Source organism: Siniperca chuatsi, linkage group LG7 (assembly GCF_020085105.1).
Source record: "Siniperca chuatsi isolate FFG_IHB_CAS linkage group LG7, ASM2008510v1, whole genome shotgun sequence".
Lineage (NCBI taxonomy): Eukaryota > Metazoa > Chordata > Actinopteri > Centrarchiformes > Sinipercidae > Siniperca > Siniperca chuatsi.
In genome coordinates, this window is record NC_058048.1 from 31,388,803 (window position 1) to 31,403,570 (window position 14,768).

At 43.1% G+C, this 14,768-nt stretch overlaps 1 protein-coding gene across 3 annotated transcripts in view; it reads left to right on the top strand.

Annotated features, from left to right (window-relative positions):
* Positions 1-12,453, top strand: part of LOC122878576 (fibroblast growth factor 12-like) — a 56,594-nt gene extending 44,141 nt beyond the window's left edge. For all 3 annotated transcript variants that reach the window (XM_044201480.1, XM_044201479.1, XM_044201478.1), the window contains exons 3-5: positions 149-252; positions 4,504-4,702; positions 5,802-12,453. In XM_044201480.1, coding sequence (XP_044057415.1) covers positions 149-252; positions 4,504-4,702; positions 5,802-5,956 — 458 coding nt within the window. In that variant the 3' untranslated portion in view covers positions 5,957-12,453. The remainder of the gene's footprint in view (positions 1-148; positions 253-4,503; positions 4,703-5,801) is intronic.
* The last annotated feature ends 2,315 nt before the right edge of the window (positions 12,454-14,768 follow it).

The following is a 14,768-nucleotide window of genomic DNA, read 5'->3' on the forward strand; positions in this document are numbered from 1 at the left end:
CTGTCTGTCTCTCTCTCTCTCTGTCTGTCTCTCCGTCTGTCTGTCTGTCTGTCTGTCTGTCTGTCTGTCTCTCTCTGTCTGTCTGTCTCTGTCTCTCTCTGTCTGTCTGTCTCTCTCTCTCTGTCTGTCTCTGTCTCTTGCCTTCCAGCTCTGTTTAACCTGATCCCAGTAGGTTTGAGGGTTGTGGCCATCCAGGGAGTGAAGGCTGGACTCTACGTGGCCATGAACGCAGAGGGATTCCTCTATACATCAGTAAGAACATCTGCCTGTCTGTCTGCCTGTCTGCCTGCCTGTCTGCCTGTCTGTCTGCCTGTCTGCCTGCCTGTCTGCCTGTCTGTCTGCCTGTCTGCCTGTCTGCCTGTCTGTCTGTCTGCCTGTCTGTCTGTCTTCCTGTCTGTCTGCCTGTCTGCCTGCCTGTCTGTCTGTCTGTCTGCACAGTGACAGTTTCACAGTTTTATTTCACGTTATGATTTTGTTTTGTTTAACATACCGTAGGATCTCAGGCTGCAAGGATCATTTAAGAGAAATGTTCCTGGCCTCTGACTGCTTGAATAGACTTGTGTTATTTTCTACTTATTTTTTAACTTCTTATAAAAACCAGATAAAAATATTGGCATGCTAAATATCCAACATGCATTAAGTAATTTCCTGCTGACCTGGTGATAACAAAGTTCCAACAACTTTTTAGCAAGCAACAACTTAGCAGTCACTAACATGTACAGCTGCTTCACAGTAAAAGCCCTCCAGGGTTGAGTCATTGCCTGTTACTGCCAGACAGATGAAGTGCTTTTACTGTGAAGCAGCTGAAAGATGTTTAGTGTAAATCCGCTAAAGTCTGACACTTTTTAAATTTGTAAAGGTTCAGATGACAGATTTCAGTGGTATTCTGGATTATATGATTCAATTATTAGACCATTTGTTTTTAAAGTGCAGTTTTGTGCTGCGTTCATGTGCTGCTGCAAAAGCAAAAATTGGCTGCTGAACAACGTTTGCTGCTTGAGCAGCTTTTCTGTGTCACCAGAGGTCCGAGTCTGGGGCTTTAATCGTAGGCAGAGTAACTGCTCACCTTCCTTGTCGAGTTTTCTACCTGCTGGCGCAGTAAAATAATCTGACTGAAAATATCCTGACCACAAGACAAAGTTACTCACCAGGCTTCTCATGTGTGAGCAGAGTGATCTTATTTCAAGATATTTATGTTAAAATGTCACATTATCTGACAGATAAAGTTCCTCCCATCTGAAGAAAGAGCCTGCATTTTGGTTTCTCCACATGTGACATTACTGTAGAACAGTTTATTAAATAATAATAATAATAATGATAATAATCATAGTTAATAATGATAATGATTAACGGGACAGCCCTGATCAGTCTGCAGTGCAGAGTACAGCTGCAGTTGTTGTATTGCTGCTTTGCCTCAGTGAGTCCATCCACCATCCATAATTTATGTCTGCTCCTTCCATAAAACTTTAAAATGCAATTCTTCAGTCACTGTGTGCGAAGCATAAGAAACGAGATGGAGTGATGGAGGAAGAGAGAGATGACAGAGATGATACAGTAGTTATGTGCAAACACGAAGAAGCTTTTCTCTGTAAGACGTGGACGTTCTGCGACACACAGGAAGCTTCATTTAAAGGCAGTAAAATATGATTATTAATTATTTGTTATAAATTCAATGTCAACATATCCCACAAGTCCTAGCAGTTGCCATGCTGTCACATCCTCACGGGAGCTGTGATTGTGAGGTGACCCTTCTGCTTGATGAGGCTTAGCTGAATGGGAATAACAGGAAAACCTCCTGATATTATTCCAAGATGGTAGCGCCCTCAGTAGCCTTGTAGTCACAGCAGAATAATGGAAATAAAGTCTATAATGTCTGTTTTTATTGTGATACCGATCTGTAGTGGTAAGTTAACAAGTGAAACGAGATACAAACAGTTTGTAGCTCATTTTTAGTGTTGATGTTGCATTTTATTTAGGCGTAACTGCAAGTGATCTTTTTGCCAAAAAATCAATATATCTCCAACTTGATATAGTTGATGTGAACATATTTTCCCACTCAGCTGCTTGTATTTATGGTCTGCTGGTTACAGCCGGGTGGAGCCCAATGCTCCTCTTCTATCGATTTTTAGGGCTTGTTGATTTTAAGCAAAATCTGATTCTCCTTGTACGCAGATGATGTCTTGCTTTATGTCCTAAACTTCCTGTCCCACTACTGCATCTTTGGCAGTTTTGGTAAATCCCCACCAAGCTTCCAGACAAATTTCGCACTCTGTTGCATTAAGTAAGAGTGTTTTTACCTTCTCCTCCCCTTCGTGTCACTGGTCAATCCCACATTGCTTTGAGAGAGCGCTGAGGGACAGCAGGCACTTTGCGTCGCATCTCACAGCGTTCAGTGGGTCTTCACTTCTGTCTTTGCTTCTGTACCTGCACACACTAACATGCACATCAGGACTTCACCCTGCCCAGGAATAGCTTACACCATTTCCCCCCACACTTACTGATAGCAGGTGGAAATGTAATAGTTAATGTAATGATGTATGTTAATGTAATAATAGATAGTGTATCCAGATCCCATATTAAAGCAGATGAAGATGGAGTATCAGTGGCAGCACTTTGGAGCCTCATAAAGCGATTAATTGGCTGAAGATGTGGGCTCAGGCTCTCAGCTGTGGCTGCAGATGGAGGGTACAACGGTTTCTCCTCCTCTTCCTCTGTGCAGTTATGTAAAAACATTACAGCATGTTTTTGCCCCTCACAGTCGGTGTGTGCTGGGATGCCCCGCTGTCTAAACACTGTTTAGTTGAATTATCACGTCTTGATATGTGATGCAGGCTGCCTGCTGGGAGCAAAAAAACTGTTTTCATCATCCATTCCCTCTGTTTCCTCAGCCCTCCTTGATTCTCCACCATCTTCATCCCCCCTGACGCTCTTTCTTTTCCCCTCCTCTGTCGTCTTTTTCCTCTCTTGTTCTGGTTTGTGTGTTGTCATCAGTAGTCCTGGTGTTTGACTGATCCTTTCACTGCTGCTGTTTGCAGCTCTTACATGTTACGTGTGGAATTAATGAACAACCCCCTGAATATATTCACTTTGTACAATGATGTTTACTGAATTTGCAGGAGCCCTAAATAAATAAATAGAATGCTTAAATGGTTCTGTTTGGGTTTTCCTAATTCAGAAAAACTTGTTCTGTAGCTCAACAACTGTGATTTTAACGAGCAGAAGAAATAATTTATCATTTAAGAGTCTTGAGAAACATGTGACAACAATAAGCAAAGATAACATCAGTTTGGTTTACTTTCACTGAGCAGGTTTCTGTTCAGCTGCTGACTCTTTATCTTGTCCTTGAACGCGCCGACAATACGACTTTTCAAAGCTGTCACTTCCCTTTAGTCTCAACTGTCTCACTTCATAATAAGAAAGGCTGAAATAATTAATTGATTAGTCAATCAACAGAGTCACCAACTACTTAATTTGAGTATTTAGTGATTTATCAGTCAAACATTCTCTGGTTGCAGTTCCTTCAATGTGAGGAGGTTTTGCTCTGTTATATCTCAGTAAACTGAATCTCTTTGGGTTTTGGACTGTTGGTTGAAGACGTCACCTAGGACTCAGATTAACTGATATTAAAAATAATCAGTTGCAGCTCTAATTATAACATAACTTTGAAAATACGACACAAAAGTGCTGTGTAGCTCCAGATGTCTGCCACCGAGCTGCTAACTAATGAGTGCGGCTTTGTTAACTTCTTATTTCTGTTCTTTGGAAAACCTTCAGTGAGTGTTAAATGTTAGAACAGGCTTCTGCATTGTGTGGGTTTGTTCTGCTCTGATTGGCTCTCTACTCCTCCTTGACCACCTGTTATATCCAGAGGACACACACACACACACCTGTTATACCTGGAGGGAACTGCAATGTGCTAAATTTACTGTAATCTGTCCCAACAGAGTCACGTTTGGCCTCAACAGTCCATATTTAACAACATGGACCCGAGTTTCAGTCCAGTTCTTTGTGCAAACTTAGCTGACACCAAGATCCACGTACTAGCATTTTCCAGAGCTTTCAACCACATCTCTCTTCATTAGCAGTTTTCATGGAGATACGTCAGGTGTCATCATGTGACCGAAGTATTCAGATCTTTTACTTAAGTAAAAGTAGCAATACTACAGTGTAGAAATACTCTGTTAAGTCTTATCTTTATCCATAATGATGCATCAGAATTTATTGTCTGTTATATTTTGTATTGTTAATCTGAATCTGCAAAGTAACTAAAGTTATTAGATAAATGTTAGAAAATGGAAATACTCAAGTATCTCAGAGTTGTACTTAAGTACAGCAGCTGAGTAAAGGTACTTCGTTACTTTCCACCACTGCTTGTGTCGCGTAACGTAACTCCGTGATAACTGCACGTCCGCTGTCCGCTTCTGTGTTGATTTTCATGTCTATCATTTACACGGAGTCAAACACGATGTCTTCGCTGTGTGTGTGTGTGTGTGTGTGTGTCAGGATGTGTTCACAGGAGAGTGTAAGTTTAAGGAGTCGGTGTTTGAGAACTACTACGTCATCTACTCGTCCACGCTGTACCGGCAGCACGAGTCGGGCCGGGCCTGGTTCCTGGGCCTCAACAAGGACGGAGTCATCATGAAGGGGAACCGAGTGAAGAAAACCAAACCCTGCTCACACTTCGTCCCGCGACCCATCGAAGGTGAGACAAACACACCTGTGGACACCTGGTTTCTCAGAGTCCAGAGCTTCATCTCCAGTACAAGGATAGATCAGGATCTGTTTAGCCTAGCTTAGCACAAATACTAGAAGCAGGGGGAAACTGTTAGCCTAGCGTAGCTCCAACAAAAGAATCCACCTTCAGAGCCGAATCATTTACATGTATCTTGTGTAGAAATAGGATCTGAACTGGGTGCAGCTGGGTTTCCTGAAGAGTGTTGACATTATGGAACATCTGTCTGAGGACAGGACAGGACATCAGATGAAACGCCGCCTCACAGGAGTCTAAAAAACAGTAAAAAGAAAGACACTTCTCATGCAGGCCTCCAGAGTCGGAGTGGAGCAGTGGATGTAGAGTTAGGTTAATTGTTCAGTGTATGAAAGCAAATGACCGTCTTCATTAACCAGCTGTGATACAACACAGCGGAAGTTTTAAGCCATTTTTATTAAAATGATTTTGTTTTGCACCTGATATTCTTATTATTCCTAATGAACTGCCTGTGGGGAGAGAAGGTCTGTAGCTAAGAGGCCGTGGAGGTGACGGCAGGATTACAGCCCCAGCTGAGCTCTGACGCCCGGAGCTCGCGGGGGGTTTGAGGTTCAGAGGTTCCTTTGAGTTTGAGGACAAGGTGAAGCTCTAATATCACAGATGGAGGCTGAACAGGAAACGCGAAGCTCCGTCTCTGCTTTCAGCTGCTCTGTCGCTGCCTCTGTCTCCCCCCTCCTCCCCCATCTTTAAAAATATCTGTCACCTTCCCCTTCCTCCTTTCCCTCTGTCCATCTTGTCTCCTCTTCCTCCACGTCCTTCTCCTTCAACCTCTCCACATCTCATCCTCCCATTTCTCCCTCTGTCCTATTCTTTTGCCTCCCTTTGTCCAACTCGACCCCCCCTTCCTCTCCCCCTTTTACGTTCTCCTTACCTTTTACCTCCCCCATTCCCTTCCCTTCTCTCTTGGTCCTGTGTGTTAATACATGTAAGTCTGTTTATTTTGTGAAGTGGCTGTTGTAACAACACGATATCCCACTGGGGTTAATAAAGTATCCTTTTCCTCCCCCCTGCTCCCCCCTCCTCCCCCCTGCAGTCTGCATGTATAAGGAGCCGTCGCTGCACGAGCTCGAGGAGAAGCTGCTGAAGGAGAGCTCGAGGAGCCCGACGCTGAACATCGGCGAGCGGGCGAGGAGCCGGGAGCGTCATGAGGAGCAGCAGGAGGACTGCACAGAGCAGGACGGATCATAGCCTGCAGCGCCCCCCACAGGCGGAGGAGGAGGAGGAGGCGAACTCCCATTTTAACACTCCCTCTGTTCAGCAACAAAAGCAACTACAACCACACCAACGACAACAACCGCCACGGCGACGACGAGGCGACGACAACGAAAACAAAGAAAAAAAGAAGCTAAAAAAAAAAAATCTTCTCGCTTGTGTTGAAATATTTTAAATCTAACGGGGGGGGGCTGGTTTGAAAAAAAAATATCAGGACGTTGATGATGATTTACATTTTATGCAAAAAGCCCTGCTGATACGGCGCCCGGAGGCTAGCACACCTACTCTTCATCGCCACATTGTAATCATCATCATCATCACTGTCACGATGATGACAAAATGTTTCCGTGTCGAGCGAGCGCTGAGAACTCCGAAGCTTTAAGCCATGTAGAAACTTCACTTCCTTTCATTTCTTAATGAATGCAAAAACTTTCGCACTTTCGACACAACGCGCTTCTTCTTCTTCTTCTTCTCTGTGTTGTTCTGTCCAATCAGGAAGAAGAGTTTCGTCTTCTTCAGCTGCCACTTCTTGTTTGTTTCTGTCTGTTTTTTCGGGTTGGGGAGTCGTGGGTTTTGTTGCAGACACTGCCGATAAACAGCTTCAGAGGGAACCGAATCCTGATCCTTCCTGTTCAGACCGGACTGTTTCCCCTGGAGGTCGGTCAGGTCACCGGCTTCATGTTTGAGATTTTAATTCAGTCGATGATCAGAACAGAAACATTCCTGTATTTTTCAAATCATCCGTCGCTTTTTACACTGATTTCCTTCCTTTCAGACAGAAACTGCTTTCAGTTCATTTCTATGAAAATCAACTTCAGAGACTCATAGAGAGATAATCCATCCGAAGGTGTGGGGCTGCACAGTTAGTCGAAATATTATCCAAATCGCAGAAGCTGCGGCTTTCTGATGAAGGTCAAATGTGTGACAGCTTTATAATGAAGTACTGTAGCGCTGCAGAGACGTCCTGGACTACAGATCTTCTTCTCCAGATGGAAGAAAACGTGACAAATGTCACATCATCGTGATTTCAATAGTTTTCTTTAGTGAAAGTGAAAATTGTGACGCAATAACGATCATTCCCACTAATCGTGAATCACATATATAATCGTAGTATCAAAATAATCGCTTCAATAATAATGTTCAAACAAATGAATATACATGCAAAGAGTTTTTTTCTGCCCTGAGTAGTGTCTACAGGCTTTGCTCTTAGGCTGCATAAAACCACTCAACTCAACTAACAAGAGGGTTAGGGCAGCCTGAGAGGCTAAACCCAGGGCAAACAAAGCTTCACGTCCTTGCTGCTGCTTGTAGTTAATTGCCATGCAAGGTAACAATTAAAGGTGACCCAGATGAGCGTGTATTTTTTATTTGCATTTTTTGTTTTATTTTTAACTCGATAGATTTTAGCAGCCGAACAGTAAATGCAGCACACACCTGCCACGTCACGCCATTTGAGGTTTTTGTCAGCGCTGGGATTTAGGACAGCGGTGTATTCTGGCATGTTGATCACACGTCGTATCATCTTGATGCAGACGATGTGCTGGTTTACCAAAAATTAAAGGGGTGCAGGTGTTCTGATGCACCTTATATGCTGGACACTGTTGAGAGAGACGTTAGTGAGTAAAAGCGGAAATTACGCCCTTGAATCCATCGCATTTAGTTAACTTTAGTTTTTGTCTTCATGTGGTATTACAAGTTGAGAGCAGAGACCATTTTCAAAACCCAAAAGTTAAACAATAAGCAAAGATGGACATGAATTTGGTCTCTTGATCTCTTAGTTGCCGACTCTTGAGTCTCTGATGTCGGGGGGTCCTTAAACACAGACAGTTTCCAGCTCTTACAATACACCACCTGATATTTCATACAAATAAAACAGACAGCAAAGCTGACGGCGATGGATTTTCATAGAAAAGAAGTGAAACCAACGGCTCGGTCTAAAAACTGATGATGATTTGGAAAATGATGAGCAGGAAGTCGGAAGGAGGACACGGAGCCGATCAGCTGAAACACAAAACCAACAGAGTGAAGAGCTTCCTCCTGTTTCTGTCTTCGTGCTGCGTTCAGGGTCCGATCACAGTGTTGAAAAGTTGCAGGCATGATTTATTGCGACACTAACAGCTGCTGTGTAACTGTGATCCGGTCTGAACAGGCAGAACCGATATGAAAACTTACGCACGTTGTCCTGTTCTGAACACGACTGTATGTTTTGTTTTCAACTCAGCAGACCCGACCTGTTGTTGTGATGCAGTTGGCCACGCTGAGCTCTGATTGGTGCACGTTTAAAAAGGGGCGTGGTGATTTCGAACATGTTTATGTTATGTACAATAAGTTGCAGACGTCGTGTTGGGAAACGACACGCCCTGTTCAGCCCACGGGCCAATCATATGAAGGAGGCGGGGTTTATGTTTAGATCCGACCAAAGGCAACCTGATGATGTCATCAGCAGGCTCCCCCAATCAGCATTACAGCAGTGTCTCCAGCTACATGATTGGTTCTTTTTGTTAACGGCTGATTATTGATGTTTTTGGGGATTGAATCGATTTTTATTTTCAAATTGAACCGACAATGAACGGCTCAGCTTTAAGCAACAGCGGCACGTCGTCGACGTTGCAGCTGATTATTAGTAATTGATTACTTTCTGGGAACCTGGACTCACACAAAAACAAACAAAAGTGTTTTTCTTTAAATTTCCTCATGAATCAGATATAGTTTTTCTTGCTCAGGCTGTCATGAAGACTCAGCTTTGGGTTTAATTATAGTTTTTTAAATTATTGATTATTGGCCGTCTGTCAACACGTCATATCTCTATAACAATACAGTTAAGAAAAACCTAAAACATGTATTTCCTGTTCCTATGGGGTCGAAGTGTGAAGCCGCAAAGCTGACAGACATCGACGTATTTATCACGCAGCCCGGAGTCTCCGGACTTCGTACTCGTGATGCGTTGAAGGAACCTGGGATTTGGGACGTTGGCACAGACAGAGGACGGTGATGCCATGATAAGAAAAGTAAAGCACCCCCCCCTCTGTCTCCTCCATAAAGTGTTCCAGCATCACCGTCCTCTCCTGGTCTCAGTTCCCGGTCTCTGTGGGATCTTTTACCACAGTGTTGTGTTCAGGTGTCGGCTGATGAGAGGATTTGGTAACATATTTAACACTGCCCTGCTTCGTCTAGGCGAAAAGCACTGCCCTGTAAAGTGTAAGCTGTTTTACTCCGACCTCGTCTGAACGTCACGATCGTCACTCCTGAAAAGCCAAACACAAGCGACGGCGTTCAGGACACGCTGCTGGTCTCATTGATTTTAAACGTATGTGAACGACGCTGATTATTTGTCTTTCGATTGATTTTCTTCCTTCCAGCCGTTGGTTTCACTTCTGCAGAAATCAACTTGTGCTGAAACACGACGCAGCGGCGGTATGTTCCTGTGAACGGCTGTGTGAAAAAAATAATAACACACGTGATTAATTATTTTTTTCCAGAATGTAAAGTTCAGACGTTCAGACTGAGTCGCTGCACTGCCCTCTCCAACCTCCACGGCTTTTCTTCTTCTCTTACTCAAACCCTTTACTCGTCTCAGAAGTTGCTGACCGGGTTTCCCAAAAGCGTCTCGGCCCTTTCCCAGTTTACAAAGATCAACAAGTCGACCTCCACTTCCTGTGTTTCACGAGACGCACTCAGCCCTTCAAACGACGGCCTGCCGTCCTCTAGAAGTTCTATCACTGCCTTCGCTTTTCTCAACGGGAGAAAATAATGTGTTTGAAACGTTTTATACAGCTGCTGATGACGAGAGAAGCAGGATGTATGGAATATCGTTTGTGCCGTGATTTTTACTTTGCACAGTTTTTAAATTTCTGCTGGTTTTTACAAATCTGTGAAAGGTTCTGATTGCTAGTAGTCTGGTTTGATTTGTGGTTTTTGCTCACATCACAGAGACAAATCGTGTCGCAGTGAAGCTCTCATTACAGAAACATCTCTGGAAATTCAGTGACATTTTTCTATAATGTCATTTTAGCATTTTTCAAGTTTCATGTTCCTGCACGCTATTTCGGCCCTCAGACCACTGTCCGAGGGATTGTTCACAGTATTTCCGACATGAAAAGAAGTAGAAAAAACGTTTTGAATGTTTTTAAATGACCTCTCCGCGTCTCAATCAGAAGAAGGTAAAAGCCAGATTTATAAACTGACATTCATACTTTGCATCAGGGATCAAAACGTGGCAAAATGTTAATTAAAGGCCAAATGTGGAAATTGAAATTTACTGCATTTCAGACACAAACGATTTGGGATAAAGGAAAGAAAAACAAAAAGGAAATGACTTCCCATGAAACAATATAGTAGAAAACAGTTCAACACAGCGTAAAGATTTTCTTGTGTTAATGAGCAAAAAGATAAATGTGAGCTCCGACTGCAGACGGATTATTAGTTTGGGGTTTGAAAGCGGCAGATTCAATTCATGCAAAGATGATTTTTGGGAAACTCAGTCACCTCCCATCAGCCGACATCAGCTGACGCAGGAAACTTCGATAACACGACACATAAAAACGTATAAACGTGTATAAAGACTTATAGTTTGTAGTGTTTTTGCAGGGTGACGTCACACAGATTAGAAATAATAACTTTTTTGCATGTGGAAAAAAATATTCAGAAACATTATTTCACCTGACAGCTGAACTGTTGTGCATGCTCCGCTATTAAACACGCTGCTGTCTGTGCCGCCATTTTGAACTCAGTTAAAAGTGACGAAACCAGGAGGTGAGAGGAGGCGGAGTCAGGGTGGGCGGGGTCATAGAGGTTGACTCTTATTGGCTGATTGTTTTCTTTTGTGAGATGCACATTTTTGATTTTTGTATTTTGTTGGTTTAAAATGGACGGATGGATGGATTGAAGGACTGATGGAGGGAAAGGAACGAACCAATCACAATCCACCGTACTGCCTCTGAGAAAGTCTTCCAGTTTGGGGTTTGGGGTCGGGCCACGAGGATTGTAGAGACCGACGGAAACACTCGCAGTGCTTTACTGTTTTCTGTTCTGGTCCAAAGGGACGTTAAATGTTTGTGACGAGTGAATGATCTCCAGCTCAAGTTTCTACACAACGAACCCGTCGACAGGAATGTCAACGCGGGCGTCCTTTCTGTCACGTCTGCTTCTACACAGCAGGCCGAATGAAACCAAACAGCCTCGCCGCCTTCACGTCACGTCACGTCAAGGGTTTATTTGTTTGTGGGAACTCGAAGAACGAAGAATTTAAAAAAAAAAAAAAAAGGTGGATTTGGAAAATGAAATAACAGTTTTGGAATTTAAAGACACGCCTTGATTTAATTCTTTTAATTCTTCTTTAATTTTTGTTTTGTTTTGTTTTATTCCTGCAAATGCATTTGTGAGTTCATATTTTTTCAAATACCAACAAACTTTGTGGGCAAAGATTTTTGAAAATGAAGCCATTGTAGTATTTGAAGAAAATATAGAAAGCGAAAAATAATTTTGAGATGAATTTACAAAATGCAGTCTGTCCGTCTTCTAAATCCCTCACAGCTTTACAAAGATTTGAGAAGGTCTGAAGTTTGTAGCTGTGACTTAAATGTGCGTGTGCACGTGTAATGTGTAATCTCACTGTTGATCGTTTGAGCACAAATTTTATTTAGACGTTCTCGAGTCTACACAGACTTGAATTTCTCAGATTCTCTCAAGTTTGCAATTCAAACGAAGGCTTTGAAATTCATTTGAATATAATTCCACAAGCAAAAGCTCGTACTGGCCCTGAACTGACTAACGCCATAGGAACGTCACAAAGAATCACCTAATGCTGCATTCACATCCTGTGGGATAAAACGTAGATGGGAAAGCTTCCCACCGGTCGGGAAATGAGAGTTACAGAAATGTTGGCATGACTTGAACGTGGCCTGAAGGCAGCGTCGGTATGTAAAGTAGAACGAGCAGAAAGGACACTCTGCAGGTAAAGTCTGTGATTTCAGAGAGACCAGCAGGTCGACTCAGAGGTTTCACATCCCAGTAAATTTCCAGAAATATCTCATAACTTTCTGATAACATTTGTATTTTTCTCTCCATCAAACTGATAAAAAGTGACCGAAGCTCCAGCTGAAGCCTGCGAGTCGACCTGCTGACTCTCACTGTAACTTTATCCAAAAACAATAAGAGACTCGGCCCGTAGGGAGCGCTGTCGCTGTTGCTTGGAGAAGTTCGCAGCACTGCCGACGTCCACCGGCGCAAAATGATGATGTCATTACCAAGCGACAGAGGCCCTCTGGCGGTGAACGGAGAGGGGCGGGAGGAAGACGAGCTGTCGCCATGTTGTCTTTGTCGAGCCTGAAATCTCTTGATCTTTCTTTGTGTTTGCTGATGTTTGCACCTTTTCTGAGACACCTTCATATAACGCATCATATATTAGAAAACTCATCGCAAATACGCAGCAGGATGAAAAAGATCATTGAAAAATAAAAAAGAACGATATAAAAGCTTTAGCGTCTGTCTTGTTTTTATTCCTGTTGAATTTGATGTTTCGTTTTTTTGCCATGAAGGTTTCAGGTGTCTGTTAGATTCTTTAAATCAGGTGTCTCAGATGACCTTTAAATGTCAACTGAACAGCATATTCAGAGTGACATCAGAGGTGGAACAAAGTCACTGTTCTTCAAGTCACGATTAAGTCTCAAGTCTTGACTATGAAGTCCTGAATCAAGACCTGCAAGAACCAAGTCTTCGGTTCCAAAAGAAATCATTAAGCACTCCTCAAATGAATGCCGACTGAAATGATTTATCAGAGAACAGTTTAGTATTTACAGAAATAATCACTTTTAAAATGTGTCAAGTCAGAAAGCTAAAGGCCAAATGACGTCACATCACGAGACTTTGTTGAAGTTGAGTCTTAAATCAAGTCCACACCTCCCGAGTGACGCCACATACGCTCATAGTCCTGCTTTCTCCGGGACATTAGACAGGAAAGACAGGCAGCGTCTCTTTGACCCTTCAACCCAGTTATTCTTTTTAAAATAATCCAGCAGAGATGCACTGGGCTGAAGTAGCAGGTGTTAGCTGAGAGACCAAAGTAGCAGCATGTTAACATCGATACTCGTCGGTTTATTCAAAGTCACAATACCGTTAAAGGACAGGTCCGGATTTGTCAGAAGTCTTAATGCACTCACGTGTTCACATAATCATTGCTGCTGTTCACACTGAGCGTGAAGTGAGCCCGTCATAACATGACTACACTGTAAGAGATGGAGGACGAAATCCACTGTCCTCCTGTAGGTGCAGCTTTGTGTCTGACTTTTGAGCTTTCAATATTCAGCGTGCAGACTACCTCATCTTTTCCTCTTCAATCAGAATCAGAAATACTTTATTGATCCCCGAAGGGAAACTCTTTGTTACAGCAGCTCGCCTTTACGTCAGCGCACACAGGAGGAAGTACCAGCAAACAATATGATACACTATAAACACTATAAAACAGGTCAGAAAATAAATGAAGTACCAGGTGGGTATAAGTATAAGATAAAATAAGTGTGAAGTACCAAGTGGTTTTACCGGTATAAAGTAAAGTATTGCACAATTATTTCAAGTATTGCAGAGATGTTAATGATCAATGTCCAGTTTAGTGACTTCGGGTCACACAGACTGACACTTAGAGGGAGGAGTTAAAGAGTCTGATGGCCACAGGCAGGAATGACTTCCTGTGGCGCTCTGTGGTGCATTGTGGGGGGATGAGTCTTCCGCTGAAGGCGCTCCTTTGTTTGACCAGCGCGTCATGGAGCGGGTGGGAGACGCTGTCCAAGATGGCTTGTAGTTTACCCAGCATCCTCCTCTCTGACACCACCGCCAGAGAGTCCAGCTCCACCCCCACAATGTCACCGGCCTTACGGATCAGTTTGTTGAGCCTGTTGGCGTCCGCTACCCTCAGCCTGCTGCCCTCAGCCTGCTGCCCTCAGCCTGCTGCCCTCAGCCTGCTGCCCCAGCATGCAACAGCGTACAGGACAGCACCGGCCACCACAGACTCATAAAACATCTTCAGCATTGTCCGGCAGATGTTGAAGGACCTCAGCCTCCTCAGGAAACAGAGGCGGCTCTGGCCCTTCCTGTAAACAGCCTGAGTGTTCTTGGCCCGGTCCAGTTTATTGTCCAAGTGTACTCCCAGGTACTTGTAGTCCTCTTGTATTAAGATTAAATTCAATGAAGTTTTGGTTTATTAATATTAAGAAGCGACAAAGTGTCCTAGATCTAGCGTGCATGGCTAACTCTTGATTATGATATTAAATAGAAGACATATGGTCACAAGTACATTTTAAAGAAACCCAGCCTGATCTGAACACACATTTGTACGTCTGTAAATACAACTGAAATTAATCAACATCAACTGAATTTAAGTTATGTTAAGTTTAAGTTCTTTATAAATGGTGTAAGAAATGTTACCTGGGAACCTGGTTCTTTTCTTTCAGTGCTACTTCAGTGGTTTTACTGAATGTACTGTTACTATCACTATCAATTTCAAAATATTATCCCCATTTGTAGAACCAAACTGATTTGCATTTAGAAAATATCTCTACAAGCAAAAACTCTCCGACAGAAGCTGAAGAGCAGAGCAGCTGCGATGAGTAAAGAAGTAAAGAGAGAGTTTGTGGTTTGGACACTCGTGGTTTCTTAAAAGCTTTCTGTTATTGAAAAACACAAAGTCGGACAGATGGGCTAAAAGCTCACAGAGCATCCATCCACTCTGCTGCAGTATAAATACACTCAGCTGCTGGTTTCCACTTTACAGGCGACTCCGTCTAATGTTCTGATG